This window comes from Delphinus delphis, chromosome 11 (genome assembly GCF_949987515.2).
Source record: "Delphinus delphis chromosome 11, mDelDel1.2, whole genome shotgun sequence".
Taxonomy (NCBI): Eukaryota; Metazoa; Chordata; class Mammalia; order Artiodactyla; family Delphinidae; genus Delphinus; species Delphinus delphis.
This window is the reverse complement of record NC_082693.1, coordinates 30,217,111-30,244,952: the sequence shown is the minus strand read 5'-3', so window position 1 is coordinate 30,244,952 and position 27,842 is coordinate 30,217,111. Positions and strand designations below refer to the sequence as shown.

The 27,842-nt window shown below is 35.6% G+C and overlaps 1 protein-coding gene across 4 annotated transcripts in view; it reads left to right on the top strand.

Moving 5' to 3' along the window:
- Positions 1 to 27,842, top strand: part of ABCD2 (ATP binding cassette subfamily D member 2) — a 77,627-nt gene that overhangs the window by 27,418 nt on the left and 22,367 nt on the right. For all 4 annotated transcript variants that reach the window (XM_060026164.1, XM_060026163.1, XM_060026162.1 and 1 more), the window contains one exon: positions 20,472 to 20,617. In XM_060026164.1, coding sequence (XP_059882147.1) covers positions 20,472 to 20,617 — 146 coding nt within the window. The remainder of the gene's footprint in view (positions 1 to 20,471; positions 20,618 to 27,842) is intronic.

The following is a 27,842-nucleotide window of genomic DNA, read 5'->3' as shown; positions in this document are numbered from 1 at the left end:
GGAAGAGAATAGAGGGCCCACAAATAAATGCTTGCATATGGTCAATTAATATTTGCCAAGAGAGTCAAGACTACTCAAGGATAATCTCTTCAATAAATGGTATTGGCAAAATTGGATAACCACATGCAGAAAAATGAAATTGGACTTCCTCTGTCTTACACCACTCACAAAACTGAACTTGAAATGGATTAAAGACTTAAATGTAAGACCAGAAACCATAAAACTCTTAAGACATAGGAAAAACTCCTTGACATTGGTCTGAGCAATGATTTTTTGGATATGACACCAAAAGCACAAACAATAAAAGCAAAAATCAGCAGGTGGAACTACATCAAACTAAAAATCTTCTACACAGTGAAGGAAACCATCAACAAAATGAAAAGCCAACTAATGGAATGGGAGGAAATATTTGCAAGTCTTATATCTGATAAGAGGTCAATATCCACAATATATAAGGAGCTCATACAACTCAATAGGAAATAAAAAACAGTACAGTTTAAAAATGGGCAGAGGATCTTAATAGACATTTTTCCAAAGAAGATATACAGATTGTCCAACAGGTACATGAAGAGGTGCTCAACGTCACTAATCATCAGGGAAATGCAAGTCAGACCACAATGAAGTATCACCTGTCTGAGTGGCTAATCTCAAAAGATAAGAAATAACAGGTATTGGCAAGGATGTAGAGAAAAGGGAACGCCTATGAACTCCTAGTGAGAATGTAAGTTGATGGAGCCACTATGTAAAGCAGTATGGAGTTTCCTCAAAAAATTAAAAATAGAACTACTGTACGATCTAAACTCCCATGTTCATTGAGGCATGATTCACAATAGCCAAAATATGAAAACAACCTAAATGTCTGTCAACAGATGAATAGAAAGAGATATGGTATGTATGTATATACAATGGAATATTCTTAAGCCATGAAAAAGGAAATCCTGACATTTGTGACAACATAAGTGAAATAAGTCTGACAGAGAAAGATAAATACTGTATTGATATCACCTATATGTGGAATCTAAAAAAGCTGAACTTGTAGAAACAGAGTAGAATGGTGGTTACCAGGAGCTGGAGAGTGGGGGGAATGGGGAGATGTTGGTCCAGAGTACAAACTTACAGTAAGAAGTTGAATAAACTCAGGGAATTTAATACACACCATTGTGATCAGAGTTAATAACACATTATATACTGGTAGTTGTTAAGAGAGTAGACCAATGTTCTCACCACACAAAAAAAGTGGTAATTATGTGAGTAATAGAAGTGTCAGGTAACAATACGGTGATAATTATTTTGCTGTATGTAAGTATATCAAATCAACATGTTTATAACTTGAACTTACACCATGTTATATGTCAATTTTATCTCAGTAAACCTGGAAAAAATATCACTGAGCTGTACACTTAAAAATGGTTAATATGGTAAATTTTATTTTACATGTATTTTACCACAGTTTTTAAAAGTGGAAAAAAAAGAAAAAAAGTGCAAAAATTCTAGTCTTTGCCCTCAGGAGACCTATGTTATTTTGCAACAAACATAAATCACTAGGAAACTTTTTCTTAATTATGAAATTTACTGTTGCCTAGGCAAAAGGTCAACTACAACTTAGTTAAGAAAAATGAGAATGAAAGTCTATTTTTAAGGCTTAATTTTTTTAATAATGTTAAAAGTCATTTTATCTTGATTATAAAGCTTCTAGAAACATGAAAACTTGTATTTGTTTAAAATCCTATAGGACCAATATCTTGCAAAAGAGCATAAAATTTATTTAAATGTATATGTAAACTAGGAGAGCCTAAATATAGTATTTACATCTAGTATTCTAAAAGCTATTGATTTTTTCAAAAAAGTTTGAAAATAATCTTATGTGTCTTTATGATTTAAAAGAAAGCTGCTACATAGACGGGAGGGGAGTTTGGGGGAGAATGGATACATGTATAGGTATGGCTGAGTCGCTTTGCTGTGCACCTGAAACTATCACAACATTGTTGATTGGCTATACTCCAATATAAAATAAAAAGTTTTTAAAAAAAAAAGAAAGAAAGCTGCTACAACCTATTTCAAAATATTTGTCAGTAGGTAATTTTAAACTTTTCTTTTTAGGATATTCTTATTAATGAATATTATCTAGTATCTTATTGCATTAATTTATAGCAATAGAATATAGGTTAAGTACTAGTTTGGCAGAAAAAAAACCTGTAAATTAAATATAGAATTGAGTCTTATGTACCTACAGAATAAACTTCATAAGTCACAAACAGACCTTTATAATAATCCCCGTTTTCACTTTTCATGATTGAAAGACTTCTTGGTAGAGGATCAGTCTCTTTATGCAATGATCAAATGTAAATTAATTGTTATTTTTATGGGGAAAAAGGAGTGGGTTTTGTTAAAGTGGATTTCTAATAATGTCATGTAGTGTACAGAAGAAAAAGTAAACTGGGAGAAAAAATGTTCTGATTAAATATATTGAGACTGCTTATTTTTTTAATGAAATTTGCAGAGAATTTGAAGAGTTGCTATGGCTCAGTTTCAAGTTGGGAAACCTGAATTCCTGAGAAATTGTGAAATCACCTCAATATTTTCCCAGTTAATATCTTCTGATACTTCAGCAATGTGAATAATGAGAACCAGATAAAAAAAAATTCTGGCCTTTGTTCAAGAATACAAATAAAAAGTTATTTGGGATGGTAGATGGTAAAATTCTTAGTTTTGCTCAGATAGTTCTTAAACTATTTTGGCAATCTTAGGCTGTTTGAGACTGAATTTCCTGAGCAATGTGACTATACTCTTTAAACTGATAGTTGAAACTTATTGTTCCCTACTGTATTAGCCATCTGACCCTCAGGAAAATTCTTACACTTGAATACAGATCCTGAATTTCTTTTGTCAGTTCTTGGTGCACTTTGTCTTAACCACTTAAAGGTTGATTTATGATCTGCTCTAGCTTTCACTAATCCACAAATTTATGGCTCAATAGTCATTTAGTAATTCCCTAGTACATCTCTGTCTTCAGCCATTAAAGACTCTGAAGCCCAATCTTTTTTTCTTTTTTTTTCTTTTTTGGGCTGTGTCTGGTCTTAGTTGTGGCGCGCAGGCTCTTTGTTGCTGTGTGCGGGCTACAGAGCTCATGAGCTCAGTAGTTGCAGCTTGCGGGCTTAGTTGTCCCGCGGCTTGTGGGATCTTAATTCCCCGACCAGGGATCAAACTGGCGTCCCCCACATTGCAAGATGGATTCTTAACCACTGGACCACCAGGGAATCCCTGAAGCCCAATCTTTAATTTGTTTAGTTCACTTGCTAACAAAATACTATTGTGTGCTAACACTTACCAAAATGGGAAATTGAAACATTTGGTGGGGGTTGGGGAAACAGAGCGTGAAGGAGATGAAGGGAAGGAGGGAAGAAGGAAGGAAAGAAGAAAGAGATGGAGGATGGAAGGGAGGGCAGGAAGCAAGACAGAAGATAATAGGTGTTCACTGACAAAAGGCAGCAAAATCTTGGGTTCCTTTGTACTATTTTTTTAAAAAAACTCTCCAGGGTATCAGTTGTATACATCACATATTTCTCCCCAGCAACAGTCTCCAGTTTGGCAACAACCCACCATGTAATTCTGTTCCCAAAGCTCCTGCTGTCACTATCCTTTCTTGGTAGAAATATCTAGGGACAGAAATTTTAACCATGATCTTCTTACTACTGTAAACTTTATGCCCAAATACTTACACTAATGCCAACAGATCTAAAATAGATTCAGACTTCCCACAAATTTGCATGAAAAGATAATTTGTACACATTTCTGCCCGTACTTGACTTTGAAATATGAGAAGTAAAAGGTTAAGAAAGTGAAAGGATTATAAGGATTGAATTAAATTTGACTAAACATTTTTTAAAAGAAAGAGAAAAAGAAAAGAAAAGAAAAAATGGGGGTGGAATAGTAGGGATATTTTATTTCATATCTTGGGAAAATTACTGTACTTTATTCTTTGTCAATGCTCTACTCTTTTTTTTTTAAATCAATGTTTATTAATGCCCTGCTAGAAAATGCTTTAGAGGATAGTGAGTAAAGACACAGTCACTCTCAATGTGTGTTTGTGTCTAATTTGGTTATAAACAAAAACATGCAACTATGTCCTATAAAAACCCAGAACAAATGCCTCAAGAAAGACAAGAAATGCTATAGAAATATTCAAAATGAGAAAAAATATTGTAGAACAGCATGTCACTTGACCTGGGTTTTGAAAGTTAGAATTTTAACAATTGTCATAAATTGGATGTTTCTCAAATGTCTAAGTAGAGCAGAAATGCCACAGATTCAAGTAAGCATGAGTCTTCTGGTTTTGTTTTTTGGATACTTCCTTCTAAGCAGGGCTGTTCTATTCACCCTCCTTCTAATACACCAAGCTGAGGAAAGCAATTATTTATTATTAATATTATGTCATTGGTACATACTGAAGATAATAGCATCCATTCCCTAGGTCCTTAATCATTCCTAAGATGTTCTTTCAGCTGAATTTCTTTGAATTACTTTTTAAAGTTCTCTAGTGCTTTGGGGGTCTGCCCTTTCCCTAGTATCCACCTAAGAAGCTCGTCTCCTCTTTTTGAATAAATGACGTAGTCTTAACAGGTTAAATTTTAGTCTACTAGTGCTTCTTGCAAAACATAGCAAAAGATGACAGTAACTTGTTTCTACAACACTCATTTTTGTTTTTGGTCAGAAGATATTCTGAAATTATAAATAACATATTATCAGCTCAGTATTTATTTACTAACTACTTCATTCACAAGGTATTATATTCAAGTATCATGTTACTTAATCTTCTAGACTAAATGTAAATGCTGCTTAATAGATAAAGTAGTTATGAATCAGAGTTTTAAATTAAATACAACATTAAAATCCTAAATTTGGTTGTACACAGGAATAATAGCATGACTAATTAGATTGTACAGAGAATTAAATATAGATAACATTACTTCTATCTTTTAACATATGAACAGTACCTATTGATCACTCTCTGCATGTCATGCTAAATAGATTATTTTAAATGATTAAATTTGAGTTCAAAGGGATTATAAACTTTAGTACTTAGAGTTGCACACCAGTTTAAAGCCAGGGTCAGAGTTCACCAAATCTTTGGATACAAATCCTCTGTATTCACTGCCCCTTATTGCAGGTTAATAAAATAATCTTATTAAAAACATCTACCTCAGGTAGAAGATAAAAAAGCCCTACTGTTTGACCTTAAAATATTTTCTCAGACAGTCTTAATTAATAAAATAAAAAGATTCTCTAACACTGTCCCAAATGTATGGGGAATAACGAACTATCATTCTTTTATAGTTTGCATTCACTTCCAAAAATTTCTATATTCTTCAACTGTTTCTCTTAGAAGAGTTTATGACATGAAATCTCATCTTTTAGAAGTGCCAACATGTAACCCATTGTTTTCTTTGATGGCATTTCCACACATCCCTTTAATAATATAGGTTATGTATTTTTTAAATAAGGTGAGTTAATATTGATTTTTATTTTGACAATCTTATGACCTCTTGAGATAATTGGTGGATCCTAGGGCATCTTGAGCAAGGGCTGAGCATCACTGGTCTATTACTACTAACACAAGCAATTACTATATATTAGTCACTGCTTACATATATTACATGTTTCTGATTTTTCTGTATGACAACTCATAAAGTTGGTGTTAGTATCCCTATTTTATAGATGAGAAAACTTGGAGAGGTTGAAGTCATTCCACTGATAACTTTTGGAGCCAGCATTTGAACTTTGGTGTGTCTGACTCTAAAGTCACTTTGTCTTGCTTATTGCTAGCAGCAGGATACATGTTTCTGAAAAATTACTACTCTCCTGCCTGCCCTTGAAAGTGAGTATCACCAGTTAAGGTTGTTTGCTTGGTATGCTGAATCTGTACTAATATCAAGCTATTGTTTGGAAGCAGAGGTCCTTATAATTCTTGGGGTATAGGGCAATCCAAGCCAATTTTAGCATAAAGTTTAGCACAGATACTTGGCTGTCATTCATTTATGTTAATGTGAAAGAAGCTATATTCTTGTGTAAAAGTGAAATTCGTTTAAATTAAACTATGTTAAAATCACTTTCAAATTAGAATATGTTCTCTGTTCTTTCCTATTCTTCTAAAATCTATTTCTCTATAAAATATAAAATAATCTCTCAAAAATATACCCATAGTTTTAAATCAGACTTCTTGCAGAAATGTAAAATAAGCAAATCTTAATTTTCATGATGCATTATGGCATAAAAAATTATTATTTACCCTTTAAGTTGTCAAAAGAAGAGATTATCTTTTGCAACAAAGACTGTGTTTTGTGTTAGGAAGTTCAGCAGAATGGACAGAATACTTAAATAACACTAGTAACAGCAGCATTGCCACAACTGTACTGCATGCTAAGATGTGCCTGTGTCAAATAAGTTCTGTAGATATTTTAAAATATGAACTTTCTTTTGAATTGTTTCTTTATGAATGCCTTCCAAATCCAGGATTTCCTCTTTGGAGGGATAAGAGAACTATGTTATACAACAGCATTGTTTAATCCACACATTTAAAACTAGATAATGACTATTAAGGAACCAGAAAGCACATGAGACCAGAAAGGAGGTTAGAAGACCAAATTTGCCTCCTTTCTCCATGGAAGAGAGGGTGCCCTCATAGTAAAGAATTTTTGGTGTGATCCTTACTTTTCTTCTTTTTGCCTAAGATCTCAGATTAAAAAATGAGGGTGTGATCTGGAAAAGGACGTACATAAGAATATGGGGTCGTGCTACTTTAGATATCTTGATGACTGTTTTCTATTGAGTCTCTAGCTTTCAGACTTTTTGATTCTTTTTGATGAATCTCTAGGTGCCAAAACGAGATAGGGAGAGCCTCTGAAGGACAAGGAGTGTATTAACTTAAGTAAGATGCAGGCTAGCCTGAGTGGAATGTTGGTCTGAAAGGGCACTGTAGTAAAGGAAAAATGTAATATGGCTTAATCCAGGCATATTCATGGAGCCCCATACCTAAAAGGTTATACATACACTGATCTTGTTGCCCCCAAATTAGACAAATCTGGACTTGAGGAGAGGGAGTTGTCACTGGAACAGATTTTGCCCTTTTTGAGTCACTGTTGAATAAATCTTTATAGAATATAAGCTAGAAAGGGCATGTCTCTGTACAGCACTCTGTACAGCACTTGGGGTATTCTACTAAGTCTGTAGTATACCTATTGGCATACTGTAACTGTGCAATGAATGATGAATGATTTAATAAAGGAGTGAATGAACATCTCCACTGATTTGGTTTCTACTGCCAAATTGGTCTGACTTCTTATACTAATTAGGAAGCAAACTATTTATTTCCTTGCTTGCACTAGATATGTCACAGAATCTTCTTTGTGATGGCAATAAATATTTGTCACTTAACATATATGTTTTGTGTGTGTGTGTGTGTGTGTGTGGTACGCAGGCCTCTCACTGTTGTGGCTTCTCCCGTTTTGGAGCACAGGCTCCGGACGCACAGGCTCAGCGGCCATGGCTCACGGGCCCAGCCGCTCTGCGGCATCTTCCTGGACCGGAGCATGAACCCGCGTCGCCTGCATCGGCAGGCAGACTCTCAACCACTGCGCCACTAGGGAAGTCCAACATATCTTTTTTAAAAGAAATTATTTTAGCCATGAATAAGGCTCAGTAGTATTGCTATAGCTAATTCACTTCTATTCCTTTGCTTTCTGACTATTAGATTCAAATCAAGTAAACTTTGCATAAATATCTTTGGACACTTGGCTCAGAATGATAAACTATACATTTTAGTACGTCCTGTGTAATAATTGGTACAGTTCAGTTTTTAAAAATCTCTTTTAGAGATCTATAAATATAAAAATAATTTCCTGTAGCTTTTTTTTTTGCTTTAATTTTTATTTATCACTTGGAAAAATGTTAAGGATACTTTTTTTTTATATTTAACTCTTTTATAGGCTAATTTATAAAAATGATAATGGAAAAATCTTCCTTTGCATATAAAAGTTTTCATTATTTTATGAGTCAATTATTAGGTTAAACCAAATGGAATTGCAATTTTTGTAGGTCAAAAGGTCAAATATCAGGAATTTCATACAGTAATCTAATATAATGATAAAAGCAACAAAGTTGACTTTTAAAAAGTTTGCATTCTTCCTAGTTTGGGAGTACTTTGATTATTACACTAACAGTATTTTTATTACTACTTGGAAATAAACACAGTCCCTGCTCTTAAAAGGCTGTGCACATATCTCCTTTGGTACCTAGAAATATCTTATCTTAGAAATGTAATTTCAGGAATGGTAAGTATATCTTTTCAGTTGGGAATTTCTTCTTTTTTGCTACATATTTATTTTAAGACTATTATGAGTGACTTATGCATTGAGGACTCAAATCTAGTTGTTGCTGTTCATGAAAAAATTCTGATGACATGATTAGTTCCAGAATGTACATTTATATGAATTATTAATAGCTAGATTTTATGGCTTTCAAATTGCTAACTTATTACTATGGTAACACAGCAGTACTTAGCTGTACCTTATTCTTAAACTTAACACATCTCATGCCTTAAATACATGAGTATTGCTGTAAAATTTTTATCAATATTGTTCACAATTAAATTCTAGATGACTATGAAATATTTAGCATTTTGGGTGATCATTCCAAAGACTTCAAGTACAGAGCTAACATTTCTCAGTGCTGTCTTCTTCCTACTTTGTCCCTATTAAAGAGAAAAAGAGAGAATAGTATAAACCCTAATAAATGTCAATACATTTTGCCAAGAATCATATATTGTCAGATATTTAATATAGAAAAGTAGGCAGTATAATACAAATTATAGAAGTACCTTGAGACATTGTAATATAACTGTAAAAAGCCATAATCCCTGGGAGTGGATTTGATCTCTAATAATTTTACTTTAATTTTGCTATTATAATTAACACTTTTAAACATAGATGCATTCAAAGTAATTTCAGATTACAAAGGAAATTTTGATAATTGCTCAAATAATGATAATCTAAATTATAGTATGATACCTGTAGCTTTATTCCAATATCTTTTCCACAACAAATAGAGGTAATTCTGGATTTTACTTAGAGAAAGTAAATTGAAACTAGATAATGTTTCTTTTTGATATCTACTAATTGTAAGCAATCTATTTCTTTTGTTTGGACTACGTTTATACTTTCTGATGGGCCAGAGCAAGTGTTGTGGTAATTGATCTACCTGAAATATTTAGAAGATAATCTGAATAGGTCTATATATCTAGAAAGGAAAGTTTAGTAAAGAGTACTTTGAGTCCTTATCAATTATGTATAACTGTGGTAGCACTAGAGAAACTTGAGCTAACTTAAAATGTTAAATTCCAGGCCTATGAGCAGGAAAAAGGATCACATGCAAACTAATCGTATAAACATGGGATATAGGGTCCTCCATTTTTTTGTGCTTTCAAATAGATTCAACATCAACCCAAATTTCCTTGATGTAGCCTTTCCAGAGAATTCAGTTGTAACTTTATAGTAGTATTTTAAAATAAATTATATTAATAAAATCTATTATTAGAGTATCCTTAGTTGCTATGTACCTCAATAAACACATATAGAATGTGTTATTTTTACCATTTCACATGATCATAAAACAATTGAGAAAAAAATGGAACTTTAATAAAGCAATATTTTTTGGGTCCTTAATGAATATATACTTTTACGAAATATTTTTGTATAATTTCACCAATATTCCGTTCACATAAATTTTCAAAATAGCAATTTTCATATTCTATTAAATCATTTTGAGTAACAGTAAATCAAATAACAAATCATGTAGACATTTAATTTAAATCTCATCCTGATTGAATTTTTTAAAACTTAGTAGCTAAGAGTGTCTTCTTTTTAGTTCTGTTTTTACTTTTTTAGATTTTGAGAATGCATATTCAACATATTATTAGGCTTATAAACACAATAAGAAATTAAGCATTGCAAAGCAAAACTCAATTATAATTAAGAGTTTTTATGAGATAAATTTTCATATCTGTTCATCAAAGAGAATTGACAGATTTCAGAAGTCATAAATAATATTAAATGAATCTTTTAAAGAAGTTACAAAGTTTTAAAAATAAATTTTATTTGTTTATTTACTTAGTTATTTATTCATTTTTGGCTGCGTTGGGTCTTCACTACTGTGTGTGGGCTTTCTCTAGTTGGGGCAAGCGGGGCTACTCTTCGTTGCGGTGCGCAGGCTTCTCAGTGCGGTGGCTTCTCTTGTTGCGGAGCACCAGCTCTAGGTGCGCGGGCTTCAGTAGTTGTGTCACGCGGGCTGTAGAGCGCAGGCTCAGTAGTTGTGGCACACGGGCTTAGTTGCTCCGCGGCATGTGGGATCTTTCCGGACCAGGGCTGGAACCCATGTCCCCTTCATTGGCAGGCGGATTCTTAACCACTGCACCACCAGGGAAGTCCCGAAGTTACAAAGTTTTTTAAATTAATTTTTATTGGAGTATAGTTGCTTTACAATGTTGTGTTAGTTTCTACTGTACAGCAAAATGAATCAGCTATACATATGCACATATCCCCTCTTTTTTGGATCTCCTTCCCATTTAGGTCACCACAGTGGATTAAATAGAATTCCCTGTGCTATACAGTATGTTCTCATTAGTTGTATATTTTATACATAGTATCAATAGTGTATATGTGTCAATCCCAATCTCCCAATTAGAAGTTACAAAGTTTTGCTTCTTCAAATTCCTTTTACAAAGAAAACATTTGGCAGCCTTATGCATATTGATACCTTTGAGGTCCCATAAATTGCTGCAGTGAACTAAGTGGTGCTCCAGTTACTAAAAGAAATATTTCTAGGTAAACGAGATACTTAAATGTTTAACAGAATATACTCTCTAAAATCTAGGTAATTATGTATTTATTATTTATTAATCATGTTGAGAATAATCCAAATTTACTATGGGAATAAAACCACATGTCTTTTAGCTGGCTAAATAGAAATTCTTTTGTATCTTCTTTTTTTCTTTGTTTTTTTAAATTGAAGTATAGTTGATTTACAATGTTATGTTAGTTTCTAGTGTATAGCAAAGTGATTCAGTTACATATATATTCTTTTTCGTATTTTTTTAAATTGACCTATAGTTGATTTACAATGTTAATTACTGCTGTACATCGAAGTGATTCAGATATATATATATGTATATATATATATATATATATGTATACACACACACACACACATTCATACATATCTATACATTCTTCTTATATTCTTTCCCATTATGGTTTTTCATAAGATATTGAATATAGTTCTCTGTGCTATACAGTAGGACCTTATTGTTTATCCATTCTATATGTAAAAGCTTACATCTGCTAATCCCAACCTCCCACTCCATCCCTCCCCCAAACCCCTCCCCCTTGGCAACCACCAGCCTGTTCTTTATGTCTGTGAGTCTGTTTCCATTTCATAGAGGGGTTCATTTGTGTCATATTTTAGATTCCACATATAAATGACATCATATGGTATTTGTCTTTCTCTTTCTGACCTCACTTAGTATGATAATCTCTAGTTGCATCCATGTTGCTGCAAATGGCATTATTTCATTATTTTTTTATGGCTGAGTAGTATTCCATGGAATAAATACACCACATCTTTATCCATTCATCTTTCAATGGACATTTAGGGTGTTTCCAAGTCTTGGGTATTGTGAATAGTGCTGCTATGAACATAGGGGTTCATGTATCTTTTTTTTTTGAATTTTATTTTATTTTTTTATATAGCAGTTTCTTATTAGTTATCCATTTTATTCATATTAATTTATATATGTCAATCTCCACTATTTGATCTTCCAGGTCACTTATCTGTTCTTCTGCCCAGTTATTCTGCTATTGATCCCATCTAGAGTATTTTTAATTTCATTTATTGTGTTGTTCATCATTGTTTGTTTCATCTTTAGTCCTTCTAGGTCCTTGTTAAATGTTTCTTGCATTTTATCCATTCTATTTCCAAGATTTTGGATCATCTTTACTATCATTCTGAATTCTTTTTCAGGTAGACTGCCTATTTCCTCTTCATTTTTTAGGTCTGGTGCATTTTTATCTTGCTCCTTCATCTGCTGTGTGTTTTTCTGTCTTCTCATTTTGCTTATCTTACTGTGTTTGGGGTCTCCTTTTTGCAGGCTGCAGGCTCGTAGTTCCCATTGTTTTTGGTGTCTGTCCCCAGTGGCTAAGGTTGGTTCAGTGGGTTGTGTAGGCTTCCTGGTGGAGGGGACTAGTGCCTGTGTTCTGGTGGATGAGGCTGGATCTTGTCTTTCTGGTGGGCAGGTCCACGTCTGGTGGTGTGTTTTGGGGTGTCTGTGGACTTATTATGATTTTAGGCAGCCTCTCTGCTAATGGGTGGGTTTGTATTCCTGTCTTGCTAGTTGTTTGGCATAGGATGTCCAGCACTATAGCTTGCTGGTCGTTGAGTGAAGCTGGGTGCTGGTGTTGAGATGGAGATCTCTGGGAGATTTTCACCATTTGATATTATGTGGAGCTGGGAGGTCTCTTGTGGACCAGTGTCCTGAAGTTGGCTATCCCACCTCAGAGGCACAGCACTGACTCCTGGCTGCAACACCAAGAGCTTTCATCGACACGGCTCAGAATAAAAGGGAGAAAAATTAGAAAGAAAGAATTAGTATAAGTAGAAAGAAAGAAAGGAGGGAGGAAGGAAGGAAGGAGGGAAGGAAGGAAAAAAGATAAAGTAAAATAAAATAAGATAAAATATAATAAAGTTATTAAAATAAAAAAAATTATTAAGAAAAGAATTTTTTAAAAAAACAAAAACGGACAGATAGAACCCTAGGACAAATGGTGGAAGCAAAGCTATACAGCATAAATCTTGCTCTCAAAGTCCACCTCCTCAATTTGGGATGATTCGTTGTCTATTCATGTATTGCACAGACATCAAGTTGATTGTGGAGCTTTAATCTGCTGCTTCTGAGGATGCTGGGAGAGATTTCCCTTTCTGTTCTTTGTTCTCACAGCTCCCAGGGGCTCAGCTTTGGATTTGGCCCCGCCTCTGCATGTAGGTCGCCAGAGGGCGTCTGTTCTTCGCTCAGACAGGACGGGGTTAAGGGAGCCGCTGTTTCGGGGGCTCTGGCTCACTCAGGCCGGGGGGAGGGAGGGGCACGGAGGGCGGGGCGAGCCTGCGGCGGCAGAGGCCGGCATGACATTGCACCAGCCTGAGGCGTGCCATGCGTTCTCCTGGGGAAGTTGTTCCTGGAACCTGGGACCCTGGCAGTGGCAGGTTGGACAGGTTCCCACAAGTGGGGTGTGGATAGTAACCTGTGCTCGCACACAGGCTTCTTGGTGGCGGCAGCAGCAGCCTTAGCATCTCATGCCCGGCTCTGGGGTCTGCGCTTTTAGCCGCGGCTCACGCCCGTCTCTGGAGCTCCTTTAAGCAGCGCTCTTAATCCCCTCTCCTCACGCACTAGGAAACAAAGAGGGAAGAAAAAGTCTCTTGCCTCTTCAGCAGGTCCAGACTTTTCCCCGGACTCCCTCCCGTCTAGCCGTGGTGCACTAACCCCCTGCAGGCTGTGTTCACGCCGCCAATCCCAGTCCTCTCCCAGCGCTCAGACCGAAGCCCGAGCCTCAACTCCCAGCCCCGCCCGCCCCGGTGGGTGTGCAGACAAGCCTCTCGGGCTGGTGAGTGTCGGTCGGCACCGATCCTTTCTGCGGGAATGTCTCCGCTTTGCCCTCTGCACCCCTGTTGCTGTGCTGTCCTCCGTGGCTTCGAAGCTTCCCCCCTCCGCCACCCGCAGTCTCCGCCCGTTGAAGGGGCTTCCTAGTGTGTGGAAACCTTTCCTCCTTCACAGCTGCCTCCCGCTGGTGCAGGTCCCGTCCCTATCCTTTTGTCTCTGTTTATTCTTTTTTCTTTTGCCCTACCCAGGTACGTGGGGGGTTTCTTGCCTTTTGGGAGGTCTGAGGTCTTCTGCCAGCATTCAGTAGGTGTTCTGTAGGAGTTGTTCCACGTGTAGATGTATTTCTGGTGTATCTGTGGGGAGGAAGGTGATCTCCGCGTCTTACCCTTCGCCATCTTCCCGTAAGCCTCTATATATGTCAATCTCAATCTCCCAATTCATCACACCACCACCACCACCACCACCACGCCCCCCCATGCCACTTTCCCCCATTGGTGTCCATACGTTTGTTCTCTAAATCTGTCTCTATTTCTGCCCTGCAAACCGGTTCATCTGTAGCATTTTTCTAGGTTCCACATATATGTGTTAATATACGATATTTGTTTTTCTCTTTCTGATTTACTTCACTCTATATGACAGTCTCTAGATCCATCCACATCTCTATTGACCCAATTTTGTTCCTTTTTATGGCTGAGTAATATTCCACTGTATATATGTACCACATCTTCTTTATCCATTCATCTGTCGATGGGCATTTACGTTGCTTCCATGACCTGGCTATTGTAAATAGTGCTGCAATGAATATTGGGGTGCATGAGTCTTTTTGAATTATGGTTTTCTCTGGGTATATGCCCAGTAGTGGGATTGCTGGGTCATATGGTAATTCTATTTTTAGTTTTTTAAGGAACGTCCTTACTGTTTTCCACAGTGGCTGCACCAAATTACATTCTCACCAACAGCGTAGGAGGGTTCCCTTTTCTCCACATCCTCTTCAGCACTTGTTATTTGTAGATATTTTAATGATGGCTATTCTGATTGGTGTGAGGGGGTACCCCATTGTAGTTTTTATTTGCATTTCTCTAATAATTAGTGACTTTGAGCATCTTTTCATGTGCCTATTGGCCATCTGTATGTCTTCTTTGGAGAAATGTCTATTTAGGTCTTCTGGCCATTTTTGGATAGGGTTTGTTTGGTTTTGTATTTGAGTTCAATGAGCTGTTTGTATATTTTGGGAATTAAGCCCTTGTCAGTCACATCATTTGCAAATATTTTCTGCCATTCTGTTGGTTGTCTTTTCATTTTGTTTATTGTTTTCTTTGCTATGCCAAAGCTTGTAAGTTTGATTAGGTCCCATTTGTTTATTCTTGTTTTTATTTTTATTGTCTTGGGAGACTGACCTAAGAAAACATTGGTACAATTTATGTCAGAGAATGTTTTACCTATGTTCCTTTTTAGGAGTTTTATTGTCTTTAAACCATTTTGATTTTAAACCATTTTGATTTTATTTTTTTGTACAGTGAGAGGGTGTGTCCTAACTTCATTAATTTACATGTGGCTGTCCAACTTTCCCAATACGACTTGCTGAAAGACTGTCCTTTTCCCATTGTATATTCTTGCCTCTTTCATCAAAGATAAATTGACTGTAGGTTTGTGGCATATTCTTTTCCAGTATAGATTATTACAAGATGTTGAATATAGCTCCCTGTACTGTATGGTAGGACCTTACTGTTTATGTATATATAGTAGCTTGTATCTGCTAATCCCAAACTCCTAATTTATCCCTCACTTTCCCCTTCCCCCTTTGGTAACCATAAGTTTGTTTTCAAATGAATTTATTTACAAAATACAAAGAGACACAGACATAGAAAACAAACTTATGCTCTTTTTTAAGATATTGCCCTTTCACATAGGTAGATAACTAAGTTGAAATGAACTTTTTTGTCTCCATAATGGTTTATTGAATGCCTACTATGTGCCTGTAGTGCTGTACTAAGTGCTCTACATTGCTTTATAAAAACCTACTGCTTCATTTAATCCTCATAACAAATGCAATAAAGTGAGTTACTTTACAAATGACGTAACTATAGCTCAGAATTTGGGTCACATTGCTAGTAAATGGTGAGATTGGGACTCCAGTCCAGAACCATCTCCCCAAAGCCTATTATCACAACCATGACTCTATACTGTCTTCCCCAAAATGTAGATATAAAATATAATTTTATCAAATATTTCCAGTTAATCAAGTCTTATGGTAGAATCCTGTAGAAACACCATTGAAGTGAATGTTCAGATGTATTTTAATCATTGCAGTCTCAGTTATGTATTGTGTCATGGCTGTTCTGTGGATTGAATTATATTTGGGGTTTATGCTAAGGCTGTCTATACTTCTGATTTACATTAAGTTGGAACTGGCATCACTTTGTAAGTTAGCTAAAGTACTGACTCCTAATATTTCCTTGTATTTCTTCTTAGTAGTCTCAGGATACCAACTAAAAATTTGTTCACTGGCCCTGATGGTCAGTATCTATTTTATGCTACTGTTATTATTACCAGATATTAATTTAAGATAATATCACATTATATAAATGCTTAAAGTGATGGAAATAAACAAATAACTTTTTGTCCTAATTCTGTTTTTAAAAAATATATGGTTAGACTGGAGAGGGAAAAAAATCAGAGAGCAGGAGAACACATACGGAATATGGTAGAAGAAAAGTGACTAGAAAGGTGCGGCCACTTGGGAAAACAATTGGTCAGTTCCTCAAAAAGTTAAACAGAGTTACCATATGCCCCACTACTAGGTGTATGCCCACTATTCATAATAGCCAAATAGTGGAAACAACTGAAATATCCAGATTAACAAAATATGGAATTTAATTCAGATATTAAAAGGAATGAAATACTGCTACATGCTACAACATGTGTGAACCTGAAGATATTATGCTGAGAGAAAGAAGACCACATATTGTGTGATTCCATACATATGAAAATATGTGAAATTCCCAGAATAGGCAAATCCACAGATACAGAAAGTAGATTAGTGATTGCCAGCTGTTGGGAGGAGGGAAGAACTAGGAGTGCCTGCTCTTAGGTATGGAGTTTCTTTTGGGGGTGAAGAAAATGTTCTGGAATTAGATACTGGTGATATTTACATGAGCTTGTAAATATACTGAAAATCATTGAATTTTACACTTTAAAAGGGTAAATTTTATAATGTGAATTATACCTCAATTTAAAAAATATGACTAGAGATTCCTTATATTTGCAAAGACTCCATTGAAAATCTTATTACATGAATGCATATATGTATAATTGAAATATAAATATTTTGATTTTCAAATATTTGTTAAATCTGTTATAAAATAAATTTTTGTGCTTCAACTAAATCATTTGCATGTTATGGGAAAATAGGTAGAGAATTGATCTACAAACACAGTTTGTATTTAAAACCTTTAATTCTCTCTCTCTGTACACACACACACACACACACACACACATTTTTTTTAAGTTGCTATAAATAAATCTTCACCCCCAACTTCTTTAGGGTGTACAGTTGACACTTGAGCAATGCAGAGGTTAGAGGCGCTGACCCCAGCACAGTTGAAAATCCATGTATAATTTATAGTCGGCCCTTTATGTATAATTTATAGTCGGCCCTTTATATCTACTGTTCCACATCTGCAGATTCAACCAACCACAGATTGTAAAGTACTATAATATTTCCTATTTTAAAAAAACCATGTATAAGTGGACCCATGCAATTCAAACCCATGTTGCTCAATGAGGAACAGTATTTTCAGAGAGCAAGAATAGTCTCTAATATAGACATAGTATGATGATCAAATTTATGAAAATTAACACTGATATAATATTATCTGAACATACTTTTGTTGGTTCTCAAACCGGCCCTTGTACACAGTGGGCAAGAAGAGACAGAAGAAAGAGGCAGACCACTCCAGATTGGTGGATGGCAGGTTTAATAAGCAAGGAAATTTACATTTGAGGCTTGTCATGGGCAGCCTCAAGATGAGCCTCTCCACTTCTATCCACCAGAATCTTAAAAGTTTATATAGAGGCCTTCATGGGGTTCGGTCATGTATACCATCCATATGATCTCAACACCACATTGCTCCCTCAAGTCTGTGTCCTTGAAAATAGTTGGCAGCTGTGGGAACTGTGGGTTGAGCATACATTCCAAGGTCAGGGAAGAGGGTTGGAGCGTCAGATTGCCTGGGTCCAGCTCAGAGGTCAACTGGCAGTGAAGTCCTCTTGATTACCTCCTCCAACAACTTTCCACGTTCAAAGTTTGCCAATTGTCATAATACTATTCTTTATAATAACTTGTTTTTCTCAGTCCATCATCATACATTGTATTTTAGTTGCCATGTTGCTCTAGTTTCTTTTAATGTGAAAGAATTCCTTAGCCTTTCTTTGTTTTTTATGACATTGATATTTGTAATGAGTGCAGGACTGTTGTTGTTGTTGTATATTCATAAAATCCCACAATTTGGGTTTATCTGATAGCTTCCTAATGAAACAATACAGTTTACACATTTTTTTGCAATAATACTACCTGCATTAGTTTTCAAGATCTACTGAAACCAAAAACTCGCTGGTCTGAAGCAACAGAAATTTATTTTCTCACAGATCTAGAGGCCAGGAGTCCAAAATCAAGGTGTTGGCAGGGCCACCCTCCTTCTGGAAGCTCAAGGGGAGAATTTTTTCTTACCTCTTCCAGCTTCCAGTGGTGCCAGGCTTGTGACAGCATAACTCCAATCTCTGCCTCTGTCTTCACATGACTTTCCTCCCTGTGTTTTTCCTCTTCTTTAAAGGTATTTATTGGATTTAAGACCCATCTGGTTAATCCAGGATAATCTTATCTCAAGATCCTTAACTTAATTACATCTGCAAACACCTTTTCTTTTCCTAAATAAGGTCACATTCACAAATAATACGGGTTAGGACTTGGACTTATCTTTGAGGTCCACAATTCAACCCTGTATACTTCCTAAATGCTGTTGTGATCTTCTCAAAGGGTAGTATCAGGATGCAGCAAATGTACACAGAACGAGGAAATAGATTTTTGTTCAAAAAATTATGAATTCATGCTGATATTCTAATTCAAATTAAACGTTACAGAATATTTTTCTCACCTTCCCACATTTCATATTTGTATCTTCCTTCTTCCACGGCGAGAACCTTACCTCCTAACGTTATTAAAATGTTTACTTATTTGATCAATCCTACAACATAGTTTCAGAATTGCTAGCCTATAGCAACAAGAAACATGAACAATTAGTTTTAAGGTTTCTTTAGGGTTTTCAACTGAAATTATGTAACCAAATTTGAAAGTTACTTGGATCAGTCCCTCCTCCCCATTTTATGTGGTTATGTTATTCATTTGATATACTTTTCAGTTCATTTGTTTCTGTTTGTACTCAATTTTAGGGTTTATTCCTTCATTTTACTGGTTAAATTAAAAAAAATAATAACACTTTAACATGATTCTAAGAGTAAAAACTATATAGAAAGTATTCTTAAAGAGGTCTTTTCCCTCCCTTATCTATTCTGCCTTGTTCCTCCCATCTCCTATAGGTAACTGATTTCATTAGTTTCTGGTTTACTGTTTCCTTTTGTAAATATAAGCAGACAGATGTATATTTTCTTATTTTGCTTTCATTTTACATAGAAGTGGTATACTACATATTAGTGGTTCTATCAAATGGGGATGGTTTTGTCCCCTAAAGGGACAAAATAATATTTGGAGACTTTTTTTTTGTCACTGCTGCAGTGGATGCTAGTAGCATCTGGTGCGTAGAGATCAAGTGTTCCACTAAACATCCTATAATACACAGGATATACCTCAGTGACAAAGAATTATCTGATTTAATAACTCCATAATACCACTGTTGAGAAACCCAACTATATATCTACTTTGCACTTTGCTTTTCAACTTAACAATATATTATGTAAATCACCCTATATCAATTCATAGAGATCTTCCACATCCTGTTTTATAGCTGCATAGTGCAGGTTCTATAGTTTATTCAGTCAGTCTCCTTTGTATGCACATTTAGGTTGTTCTCAATATTTTGCAATAACAAAGAATGCTGTAATGGATAACTTTGCACATTTTTTTGTTGATGGTGGTGTATTTTTGGAAGTATATCTTTAAAATAAATTCCTAGAAGTGGGTCAAAGACCACATGATATATTGGTTTGTAGAATCCTCTCCAAAGGGTTGTACCATTTTGCATTTTCACATTGTATAAAAATACCTTGTGTCTCCATAGGCTTGCCAATTGAGTGAGTTGTCAAACTTTTGAACTTCTGCCAATGTGATAAGTAAGAAACTCAGTATAGTTTTAATTTGCATTTCTCTTATTTTGAATGATACTTTTTAAGTTTTGTTTGTTCACATTGCTGGGTCAAAACCTCAGATTTTATGTTTAACACAAATAGTTTTAGATGAAATACAGAAGCAACATTTATAAAATACAACAGAACAAGTATGTATTTCTATGCTGAAAACATACAAGTATTTCTTGTAGAAACTTTTCGTGTGGCTATGTCTCTATATGTTTTTACATGAATATAACAGTGTTTTATCCTGCCACGCCTGAGAGAGAAATACTCATCACCAGGTAATAAATATAATCCTAGAAATATGGTATTTAAAGTCTGCTCTGGAGTTTTCAGACCACCAGGATGTCACATTGAGTAAACTAAACTGATTTTGTACTAAGATTCTTGTGTTCTTGGTGTTTTACAGGCCGTACATGTCTCTTGGAAGTCTTCGGGATCAAGTCATTTATCCAGATTCAGTGGATGACATGCATGATAAAGGCTATACAGACCACGATCTAGATTGTATTCTACATAATGTTCACCTCTATCATATAGTTCAAAGAGAAGGAGGTAAAGTCTATAATTTGTGTTTTTTTCATGTATTTAAATTAATTTTTAAAAAGAAAACTTGGGTTTAATTTGAATGTATGCTGTTGTTGGAACATAAGCACACAAGTAAAGATGGAGTTTACAGCTTTTGTTGCTTTTCCATTCTTGACATGCTCTTTTCTGCTTATGTTATATTTCATGCAGCACACTAAGCTTTTTACTAAGTCTGCTGCTAGCATTTGAAAACAGTTTTTTTTTGGTCATATTTTAATGTACATGTGTCCCTGAGGCCATAGTCAATCTAAATGTATGTAAAGTTCATGACAGAAATATTCTCCTGTCAAACTCTCGGCTTATATTAAATGTAATAATTTGAGAAGTAGGTATCACAAACTTATTTATTTTCAGAACCACAGTCTTACCAATACATTTTTTTTTTCTCTAAAGCAACACACAGAGAATTAGATAAAATATAGAAACTTCTGTACTGTAGTATTTCAACATAAAACATACTTTTGAAAGAGTAGGAATAACAGTTATACATATTAGCTCAAAAAAGAATTACTTTCAAAAACACAGAATTACTTTCAAATAACTTGATAAAAATATAATTTGATAGCCTAGAAAAACTAATGAAGTAGCAAGCTAGAATTCTAGGTTAAATTTTGCATGGGTTTTATGTTTTACTTTTTAGCCCATTTACATTATCAAAAGAAGCAGCATACTGCAGTAGTTAAGAATGTAAGCTTCAAAGTCAGAGTTCTAGAATCAAGTCTTAAATAGCTGGGGGACCTTCAAGATGGCGGAGGAGTAAGACATGGAGGTCACCTTCTTCCCCACAAATACATCAAAAATACATCTACATGTGGAACAACTCCTACAGAACACCTACTGAATGCTGGCAGAAGACCTCAGGCTTCCAAAAAGGCAAGAAACTCCCCACGTACCTAGCTGTGTGGCTGACAGGGTCTCAGTGTGCCGCTTGGGTGTCAGGCCTGAGCCTCTGAGCTGGGAGAGCCGAGTTCAGGACATTGGACCACCAGAGACCTCCCGGCCCCATGTAATATCAGTCAGTGAAAGCACTCCCAGAGATCTCCATATAAACGCTAAGACTCAGCTCTACTCAAGGACCAGCAAGCTCCAGTGCTGGACACCACATGCCAAATAACTAGCAAGACAGGAACATAATCCCACCCATTAGCAGAGAGGCTGCCTAAAATCATAAGTTCACAGGCACCCCAAAGCACACCACTGGACGCAGGCCTGCCCACCAGAAAGACAAGATGCAGCCTCATCCACCAGAACACAGGCACCAGTCCCCTCCACCAGGAAGCCTACACAACCCACTGAACCAACCTTAGCCACTGGGGGAAGACAATAAAAAGCAACAGGAACTATGAACCAGCAGCCTGTGAAAAGGAAACCCCAAACACAGTAAGTTAAGCAAAATGAGAAGACAGAGAAATATGCAGCAGATGAAGGAGCAAGGTAAAAACCCACCAGAACAAACAAATGAAGAGGAAATATGGAGTGTACCTAAAAAAGAATTCAGAGTAATGACAGTAAAGATGATCCAAAATCTTGGAAATAGAATGGAGAAAATACAAGAAACGTTTAACAAGGACCTAGAAGAACTAAAGAGCGAACAAACAATGACGAACAACACAATAAATGAAATAAAAAATTCTCTAGAAGGAATAAATAGCAGAATAACTGAGACAGAATAACGGATAAGCGACCTGGAAAATAAAATAGTGCAAATAACGACTGCTAACCAGAATAAAGAAAAAGAATGAAAAGAATTGAGGACAGTATCAGAGACCTCTGGGACAAGGTTAAACACACCAGCATTCTATTTATAGGGGTCCCAGAAGAAGAAGAGAAAAAGAGACAGAAAATATTTGAAGAGATTATAGTTGAAAACTTCCCTAATATGGGAAAGGAAATTGTCAATCAAGTCCAGGAAGTGCAGAGAGTCCCATACAGGATAAATCCAATGAGAAACATGCCAAGATACATATTAATCAAACTATCAAAAATTAAATGCAAATAAAAACTATTAAAAGAAGCAAGGGAAAAACAACAGATTACAAGGGAATCCCCATAAGGTTAACAGCTGATCTTTCAGCATAAACTCTGCAAGCCAGAAGGCAGTGGCAGGACATATTTAAAGTGATGAAAGGGAAAAACCTACAACCAAGATTACTTTACCCAGCATGGATCTCATTCAGATTCAACAGAGGAATTAAAAGCTTTACAGACAAGCAAAAGCTAAGAGAATTCAGCACCACCAAACCAGCTATACAACAAATGTTAAAGGAAATTTTCTAGGCAGGAAACACAAAAGAAGGAAAAGACCTACAAAAACCAACCCAAAACAATTAAGAAAGTGGTAATAGGAACATACATATCGATAACTACCTTAAATGTAAATGGATTAAATCCTCCAATCAAAAGACATAGATAGGTTGAATGGAAACAGAAACAAAACCCGTATATATGCTATGTACAACAGACCCACTTGAGACCTAGGGACACATACAGACTGACACGGAGGGGATGGAAAGAGATATTCCATGCAAATGGAAATCGAAAGAAAGCTGGAGTGGCAACTCTCGTAACAGACAAAAAAGACTTTAAAATAAAGACGAGACAAAGAAGGACACTACATAATGATCAAGGGATCAATCCAAGAAGAATACAATGATTGTAAATATTAATGTACCCAACATAGGAGCACCTCAATATATAGGCAAATGCTAACAGCAATAAAAGGGGAAATTGACAGTAACACAATACTAGTAGGGGACTTTGACACCCCACTTTCACCTTTGGACAGATCATCCAAAATGAAAATAAGTAAGGAAACATAAGCTTTAAAGGACACATTAAAGAAGATGGACTTAATTGATATTTATAGGATTCCATCCAAAACAACAGAATACACTTTCTTCTCAAGTGCTATGGAACATTCTCCAGGATAGATCATATATTGGGTCACAAATCAAGCCTTTGTATATTTAAGAAAATTGAAATCATAGCAAATATTTTTTCGGACCACAATGCTATGAGACTAGATATCAGTTACAGGAAAAAAAAAACGGTCAAAAATACAAACATATGGAGGCAAAACAATGCACTACTAAATAACCAAGAGATCACTGAAGAAATCAAAGAGGAAATCAAAAAATACTGAGAAACAAATGACAATGAAAACACGATGGCCCAAAAGCTATGGGCTGCAGCAAAAGCAGTTCTAAGAGGGAAATTTATAGCAATACAATCCTACCTCAAGAAACAAGAAACATCTCAAATAAACAACCTAACCTTACACCTAAAGAAATTAGAGAAAGAAGAACAAAAAAACCCCAAGTTAGCAGAAGGAAAGAAATCATACACATCAGATCAGAAATAAGTGAAAAGGAAATGAAGGAAACAGTCGCAAAGATCAATAAAACTAAGAGCTGGTTCTTGGAGAAGATAAACAAAACTGATAAACCATTAGCCAGACTCATCAAGAAAAACAGGGATAAGACTCAGGTCAACAGAATTGGAAATGAAAAAAGAGAAGTAACAACTGACACTGCAGAAATACAAAGGATCAGGAGAGATTACTACAAGCAACTATATGCCAATAAAATGGACAACCTGAAAGTAATGGACAAATTCTTAGAAAAGCACAACCTTTCAAGACTGAACTAGAGAGAAATAGAAAATATAAACAGACCAATCACAAGCACTGAAATTGAAATTGTGATTAAATATCTTCCAACATGTATGGACACCACAGGGAGAAAGAGGTGGGTAGGGATGTTGTGATGAATTGGGAGATTGGGATTGACATATATACATTAATATGTATAAAATAGAAAAATGATAAGAACCTGCTATATAAAAAAATAAATAAAATAAAATTTAAAAAAATCTTCCAACAAACAAAAGGCCAGGACCAGATGGCTTTACAGGTGAATTCTATCAAACATTTACGAAAGAGCTAACACCCATCCTTCTCAAACTTTTCCAGAATATAGCAGAGGGAGGAACACTCGAAACTCATTCTAGGAGGACACCATCACCCTGATACCAAAACCAGACAAAGATGTCACAAAGAAAGAAAACTACAGGCCGATATCACTGATGAACATAGATGCAAAATTCTCAGCAAAATACTAGCAAACAGAATCCTACAGCACATTAAAAGGATCATACACCATGATCAAGTGGGGTTTATCCCAGGAAAGCAAGGATTCTTCAATATATGCAATTAATCAGTGTGATACACCATATTAACAAATTGAAGGAGAAAAACCATATGGTCATCTCAATAGATGCAGAAAAAGCTCTTGACAAAATTCAACACCCATTTATGATAAAAACCCTCAGAAAGTAGACATAGAGGGAACTTACCTCAACATAATAAAGGCCATATATGACAGACCCACAGCCAACATTGTTCTCAATGGTGAAAAACTGAAACCATTTGCACTAAGATCAGGAACAAGACAAGGTTGCCCACTCTCATCACTATTATTCAGAATAGTTTTAGAAGTTTTAGCTACAGCAATCAGAGAAGAAAAAGAAATAAAAGGAATACAAATCGGAAAAGAAGAAGTAAAGCTGTCACTGTTTGCAGATGACATGATACTATATAGAGAGAATCCTAAAGATGCTACCAGAAAACTACTAGAGCTAATCAATGAATTTGGTAAAGTAGCAGGATACAAAATGAATGCACAGAAATCTCTTGCATTCCTATACACTAATGATGAAAAATCTGAAAGAGAAATTAAGGAAACACTCCCTTTTACCATTGCAACAAAAAGAATAAAATACCTAGGAATAAACCTAGGTAAAGACCTGTATGAAGAAAACTGTAACACACTAAGGAAAGAAGTTAAAGATGATACAAACAGGCAGAGAGATACACCATGTTCTTGGTTTGGAAGAGCCAACATTGTGAAAATGACTATACTACCCAAAGCAATCTACAGATTCAATGCAATCCCTATCAAATTACCAACGGCATTTTTTACAGAACTAGAATTTAAAAATTCACAATTTTATGGAAACATAAAAGATCCCTAATAGCCAAAGCAATCTTGAGAAAGAAAAATGGAGCTGGAGGAATCAGGCTCCCTGATTTCAGACTATACTACAAAGCTACAGTAATCAATATAGTATGGTGCTGGCAGAAAAATAGAAATATGGATTAACGGAACAGGATAGAAAGCCCAGAGATAAACCCACACTCATATGGTCACCTTATCTTTGATAAAGGAGGCAAGAATATCTAATGGAGAAAAGACAGCCTCTTCAATAAGTGGTGCTGGGAATGCTGGACAGTTACATGTAAAAGAATGAATTTAGAACTCTCCTAACACCATACACAAAAATACAATCAAAATGGATTAAAGACCTAAATGTAAGGCCAGACACTATGAAACTCTGAGAGGAAAACATAGGCAGAACACTCTATGACATAAATCACAGCAAGGTTTTTTTGACCTACCTCCTAGAGAAATGGAAATAAAAACAAAAATAAACAAATGCAACCTAATGGAACGTAAAAGCTTTTGCACAGCAAAGGAAACCATAAACATGACGATAAGACAACCCTCAGAATGGGGGAAAATATTTGCAAATGAAGCAAGTGACAAAGGATTAATCTCCAAAATATACAAGCAGCTCATGCAATAAATATCAAAAATAAACAATCCAATCCAAAAATGGACAGAATACCCAAATAGACATTTCTCCAAAGAAGACATACAGTTTGCCAACAAACACATGAATAGATGCTCAACATCACTAATCATTAGAGAAATGCAAATCAAAACTCCAATGAGGTATCACCTCACACTGGTCAGAATGGCCATCATCAAAATATCTATAAACAGTAAATGCTGGAGAGGGTGTGGAGAAAAGGGAACCCTCTTGCACTGTTGGTGGGAATGTAACTTGTTACAGCCACTATGGAGAACAGTATGCAAGTTCCTTTAAAATCTACAAATAGAACTACCATATGACCCAGCAATCCCACTACTGGGCATATACCCTGAGAAAACCATAATTCAAAAAGAGTCATGTACCACAATGTTCATTGCATCACTATTTACAATAGCCAGGACAGGGAAGCAACCTAAGTGTCCATCGACAGATGAATGGATTAAGAAGATGTGGCACATATATACAACGGAATATTACTCAGCCATAAAAAGAAATGAAATTGAGTTATTTGTAGTGAGGTGGATAGACCTAGAAACTGTCATACATAGTGAAGTAAGTCAGAAAGAGAAAAACAAATACCGAATGCTAACACATATATATGGAATCCAAAAAAAAAAAAAAATTGGTTCTGAAGAACCTAGGGGCCAGACAGGAATAAAGACACAGACGTAGAGAATGGTCTTAAGGCCACAGGGAGGGGGAGGAGTAAGCTGGGAATGAAGTTAGAGAGTGGCAGGGACATATATACACTACCAAATGTAAAATAGATAGCTAGTAGGAAGTAGCCACATAGCCCAGTGAGATCAGCTCGCTTTGTGTCCACCTAGAGGGGTGGGATTGGGAGGCTGGGAGGGAGACGCAAGAGGGAGGAGATATGGAGATGTATGTATACGTATAGCTGATTCACTTTCTTATACAGCAGAAACTAACACATTGTAAAGCAATTATACTCTAATAAAGATGTTGAAAAAAAATCTTAAATAGCTCTGTTCTCTGTATCCTCACCTATAAAGTGGGGATAAATATCTACCTTATAAAGATTCTGTGAAGATTAAGTTAGACTGTATGTAAAGTATTTAGAACAGTGGCACATAGTAAATGTGCAAGAATCAGTTGCTAAAGGTAATAGAACTAGTTGATATTGATACCATGATATTTTGTCTTTGTGTGATGGTACTTGATATTTTATATAGAAAGTTCACATATATTATTTTATTGATCCTTACAATAAGCAAATGAGTTAGGCAAAAGAGGCATTATTCTATTTATTTTATTGTGTTTATAATATCATAATTCATAAGTGCTGTAAATATGGAAAGCAGGTTGTCTTTTTGTTTCATATGGTCAACTTTTCCCCAGTTTTAAAACACTGTGGCTGAATAACAACTGCCTGTTAATTTGGGGTAAGTTATTTTGGGTAAGTTTGAAATCGAACAATCTGAATAGAAATTTATAGTAAACATGAGATATTCTATCCTTTTAGAAGTCAAAAGAAATTCTGGAACTGTTTTTAAGAATT